The sequence below is a fragment of the Brachionichthys hirsutus genome, chromosome 20 (assembly GCF_040956055.1).
Source record: "Brachionichthys hirsutus isolate HB-005 chromosome 20, CSIRO-AGI_Bhir_v1, whole genome shotgun sequence".
NCBI lineage: Eukaryota > Metazoa > Chordata > Actinopteri > Lophiiformes > Brachionichthyidae > Brachionichthys > Brachionichthys hirsutus.
This window is the reverse complement of record NC_090916.1, coordinates 9,649,942-9,655,009: the sequence shown is the minus strand read 5'-3', so window position 1 is coordinate 9,655,009 and position 5,068 is coordinate 9,649,942. Positions and strand designations below refer to the sequence as shown.

Genomic DNA, 5,068 nt, shown 5'->3' with positions numbered 1-5,068 from the left:
CCGGTGCTTCTGTGTCTGGTCCCGGTGGTTCCGGGTCTGGTCCCGGTGCTTCTGGGTCTGGTCCCGGCGCTTCTGTGTCTGGTCCCGGTGGTTCTGGGTCTGGTCCCGGTGGTTCCGGGTCTGATCCCGGTGCTTCTGGGTCTGATCCCGGTGCTTCTGGGTCTGGTCCCGGTGGTTCCGAGTGGCTGCAGCCCCGTTTCCAGGTCAGAATACGTTTTCACTACCGGTCATTCAAACAGGCTGGTGATGTCATCAATCGGAATCCGAATCTGAAAGTCAAACCGAGGCTCATGAAACAGGTGCGGTTCCGATCCGACAGACAGCGACTGGGTTTAGGGACAGGTTTGTTTTTATTCCATCTCTTCAGATCTGTGGAACACAAAGCGAACACGATAAAAGCTTCAGAACACCAGAACCCGCTCCCGTGACTTCAGGACCAGCAGCAGGTCCAGTTCCACACCGACCACCCGAGGTCTGCCTTTGATCTGGTTCCAGTCAGCGTCGTAAACCAGAACTGGTTTGGGCTGAAGTGAACTTGATTATCGTTGTTGGTATCAACCCGAATACGGTAAATACCGGACTGGTTCTGGTCCCAGTACCAATCGAGTCCGTTTCATTAAGCTAGTAACGGGTTTGGACGTGTTCTGGTTCTGGAGTACGACCTGGTACAGGAAGGTGTTGTGATGTGGACCGGTTGTAGATGGTGCCGACCTAAACCCTTTAGGTTGGTTCAGAACCATCTTCAGCCGGTTCAGGGGTCTCTGCAACGATTAGCTTCGTTCTGAAATGTTAAAGTGGACCTGAAATGTTTGGGTCCAAACTAGACTGAAATAATCCAGAACCGTTTCAGGACGGTTGCTACTGGTTCTCTAATGCCTAGCTCGGGCTGGAACCCATTTTGACTTGTGTAGTTGGTTCTGGTTCTGGGCTGGATTGCAATAGTATTTCTACCGACCGATTCAGGTCTACTTCAAACTGGTGCCGGACTGTTCTGAAATGGTTTGGACTGGTTTTGAGATGTTGGTTTGATTCTTCACAGTCCTGGTCCGTTTGGATCGTGGTACTAAATGGTTCAGGTTGTGGGTCCGGATCGGTTTACGTCCATCGGGGTCCAACCAAGCACCGATTCGGACCACCTGAAATGAAACTGGCACAACGGCGGTTTTTCCTTCAGCCCGTTTGGACCTCAAGATGCGTCGCCATCGAGAAGACCAACATCCAGTCCAATCTCTGGCTACTAGTTCTAAACGGTTCTGACTTTCGACTAGCATCAGGGAGTCCGTGAACTTTGGGACGCACACCTGTGGACACTTCTCTTGGACTTCCTGTCCACACTGTCTGAAGAGTTTCGTCTGTCCGCCAACGGAACTTTGGTACAGTCTATCGCTACGGTCCGTTGTCGGCTAACGCGAGCGTTCGACTTAGACGCTGATCTGGACCAGAACCGACGGCTGCTCAGTCCGACCGCCGCTTTAGATGACGCGTTTACGTGAAAGTGCAGATTGAAAACGTTTCTTTTTGGTGCTCAGGTGGACATTTGTTCTCACGTTTATGGCTTTCTTTTGAGTAACAAACGAGGACGAAGGACCGGGCGAGTCGTCCTATAGTCTCTTGGTGTGCTTGGAGTTATAATGGCTCCTCATGTCCTTACGGAGGCGGAACTTCTCCCCACAGACGCCGCAGACGTACAGATGGACGTCCATGTGCTTCTCCAGCTGGTCCCCGCCGGGGAAGATCTGGAAACACACCTGGCAGATGGTTTCCCCCGCCGACAGGTGGGAGATCATGTGCCGGACGTGGTCGTGTTTGAGGAAGGTCCCCTGGTCGCAGACCGGGCACACGTAGCGGGCCATGCCTCTGTGCATGTCCGTGTGCAGCCGGAGCTGGCGCTCCCGCAGGAACTGCTTCCCGCAGGTCTGGCAGGTGAACTGCTTCTCCTTGGTGTGGACGGTGTAGTGCTCCCTCAGGTGGCAGCGCTGGTAGAACCCTTTGCCGCAGATGCTGCAGAAGTGTTTGCGCCGGTGATCCGGTTCCCCGCCTTCCTCCATCAGCACGGGCCGGAACAGGTCCTGGTCATGGCAGGACAGGGCGTGCTCCAGCGCCAGGTGCTCGTTCTGAAACAGCAGACCACAGTGAGAACAGGCCAGGTCGGCCGCCTCAAGCAGGCCCTCGTCCAGGCCCTCGTCCATCCCGTGCGGCTCCTCCAGCAGGGACGCCTCGTCCTCCCCGTGGGAGTCGGACTCACCGCCTAGGGATTCGCCACAACGCTCCGCGTGCTCCTGAAGCTGGCGACCTTTAATCAGGACCTGGCCACACCTCCCACAGGCGCATATGTGGCCCATGTGGTTGGACAGATAGTGAGTGGACTTGTCCTCCTCCATTAGCAGAGTCCCACAGAGTTCACAGGGGGCGGCGGGCGCATCGTCCCGCTCGTCTTTGACCTTACGAAGCTTCGCAGGGACTCCACAGTCGTCACTGCTGGACATGTGGCCCTCAAGCGTCTCGCTGCCGTTGTCCATACCTGAGACACCAGGCTCTGGATCGCGGTCGGACCCGGTTGTGTCCCTCTGTAAGTCCCTAGCGGCAGCATCTTGGCCGTGCTCGCCGACCGGGACCTCCGTCTCAGAGAACATGCCTTCCTCCGGTTCCGTCTTGATGGAGACGCTCCTGGTGGACCCCGGCTCGCCGTCTGTCCCGGCCGCCACCGACCTGATGGTGAGGTCAGAGTTCATCTTGGCCTCGGGCCAGTCCTCCTCCCCTTGACACATGACCCGGTGTTCGTCGACGCTCTCAGAGGCGGAGCTCTCGGCGTCGGCGTTCCCTCTCGGCTGGCGGAAGGCCTTTCGGTTCGTGCAAGTCAGGATGTGCTCGATCAAAAGCTTCTCGCAGCTGAACACGAAGCCACAATCGTCGCAGGTGTAGGTGCGGCCGAAACGGGGGCGGTCCTTGAGCGTGGAACTCTTCCCACTCTGTCTCTTTCTCAAATCACAGGGCTGATCAACTCCTCCGTCCACCAGCAGCGGCGCCACGACCAAAGGCGTGTTCGCCGCCACCTCCTCCACCACCACCGGTCTGGTGATCGTCACGGAAACGGGCAGACGCCCAGGGGTGCTGCCGACGGCTTTCGGTAGGGGCTCTGCCTCCGACGCGGCGGACCTCTGCTGCTCGTACATGCGGACGCCGAACATCATTTTACCGCCTCCAGCGGCGGTAGAAGAGCTGGACGAGGAGGACGAGGCGGAGGCCGAGGAGGACGGCGTGAGGCTGGAGCTGCTGACGTCTCGGAGGTCCTCCAGCGAGTCGGGGATGTAGTACATCTGGAGGTACGCCATGGAGGCCTTGAGCTCCTCGAACTCGTAGCTCCCGACGACGATGCGCCCGAGGTACATGAGCTGCAGGACGAGGTCGAAGCACTCGGCGCTGATCTGCATGTTGCTGAGGTCCAGGCGGCCCGCCCCCTGCTGGTCCCGGATGAACATCATCCTGAAGTAGGAGCTGCAGGCCGCCAGCACGGCCTTGTGCGCCCTGAAGTAGATGTCCCCGATGGCGATGAGGCAGTCGCACAGGAAGCCCCACTCCCGCTGGTTGTTGAGCTGCTGGAGGACATGGTCGCTGTGGCTCGGCCTCACCATCGCCTGCAGACAGCAGAGACACCCGAGCTGTAACCACGGCGAGGGGGGGCGCCCGGCGAGGCAGCGAGGCAGGTGTTTATCTGTATATCTAAACTGGACGGATACTTTAATAATAATTAATTAATAATAGTATCTGTGATCCTTCACTGCAGATTATAAATAAAACCTGACTTTATATTTATTATTTCAGACCTAGGTGACTTTTAAAGTTCAAGGACAAACCGATAATATATAGTTAATAATACATAATAAAAGCAAAGAACCCGGTTTACGGTCAGGCTCGGTGTCGGCACTGCAGTGACGCGCTGCGACGGCCGTGCGGGGCTACATCCACCGCCCGTCAAACACCGAGAGACCCCGCCGGAGAGAACCGACGAGGAGTCCCGTTAAGCGGCGGCTCGGTACACCGATGAGGACGCGGCGCACTAAAACAGAAAGACCGGACGGGTTCGTCTCACCGAGGAGCTAAAATGGAGTTTATGGCTCCCAAAGGCAAAGTCAAGCTAACAGCGGTTAGCATTATTAAACAGGAAGCTGCTAATGAAGGGGCAAAATAAAATCTATAACAGACGTCATAGCTTTAATATGACGTCCAGATGTTGTGAAGGTTGTTGAAGCGGACACGGTGAATGCATTACTAACATTTATATAGTATAGCACGTAACTATCTTCGTTACAAATTCACCACGAAGCGCCTAAATGGTGACGTGCCTGACCATTCCTTTATTTTGAAAAACCAACCCGGATAAAGTATTTTTGAACGCTGCTAACTTGACATATTTCAGCGATATATCTGTCTCCCGCAAACAGTCCCGCCACCCCCGCACCACCACCCGCGTTCGGCTAACACCGAGCGCAGCAGGCCGCGGAGATTTTTGTTCACCCTCCCAGGCCAGGAGGCTCAGAGGCCGGACTGAAGCCCATCGACTCACCGTGGGTACCAGAGGCCGGCGGCGGGCGCGTAGATGTCCCCGTCGGGAGGTCTGTTGCGCTGCGGGGGAAAGTTGAGACGAAGGAGAAGCCTCCTCTTCTTCTTCTACTCCTGGCAGGATGAAAGAACTTCCGCACAGTCCGCCGCTCCGTCAAGCCCCAAACGTTAAGTCAGGAAACACGAAGAAGAAACAAATGAAGTACTTCCGGTCTCCATACCGACATTAAAAATAAACAACATCCGGACGTTTTTGATTATTTTATTTTGCTTTGGAACAGGAAACTATCGAGCTGAAGCGCTAAATAAACTGAAACTTACAAACCGGATTCATTATTATTATTATTTTATGACCATTTTTTAAATCTTATTTCAGATTTGTTTGAACTGAAGACATCTGACATCAGAGTTCGTGTCGTTGTGTAATAACACCGTTTGTAGAGATCCTATAATGTTTATTAGTTTTTTTAAATCACTTGAGAAATCACCGTCAATTTCAACTTTAATT

The 5,068-nt window shown here is 54.8% G+C and overlaps 1 protein-coding gene across 2 annotated transcripts; it reads right to left on the bottom strand.

Annotated features, from left to right (window-relative positions):
* Window positions 1-331: 331 nt before the first annotated feature.
* On the bottom strand, window positions 332-4,848 carry zbtb1 (zinc finger and BTB domain containing 1). 2 transcript variants are annotated; one of them, XM_068754013.1, is made up of 2 exons: window positions 4,565-4,848; window positions 332-3,635 (listed from the first exon to the last, which is right to left on the bottom strand). In XM_068754013.1, the coding sequence occupies exon 2, from the start codon at window positions 3,630-3,632 to the stop codon at window positions 1,602-1,604; it is 2,031 nt and encodes a 676-aa protein (XP_068610114.1). In that variant the 5' UTR covers window positions 3,633-3,635; window positions 4,565-4,848; the 3' UTR covers window positions 332-1,601. The 2 variants fall into 2 exon arrangements, with proteins under 2 accessions (XP_068610114.1, XP_068610115.1); XM_068754014.1 differs by lacking the exon at window positions 4,565-4,848 and adding an exon at window positions 4,091-4,112.
* Between the last annotated feature and the right edge of the window lie 220 nt (window positions 4,849-5,068).

What these genes read in the sequence shown, in the direction of transcription:
- zbtb1 (XM_068754013.1), bottom strand. Translation starts at nt 3,632, where the DNA reads ATGGTGAGGCCGAGCCACAGCGACCATGTCCTCCAGCAGCTCAACAAC.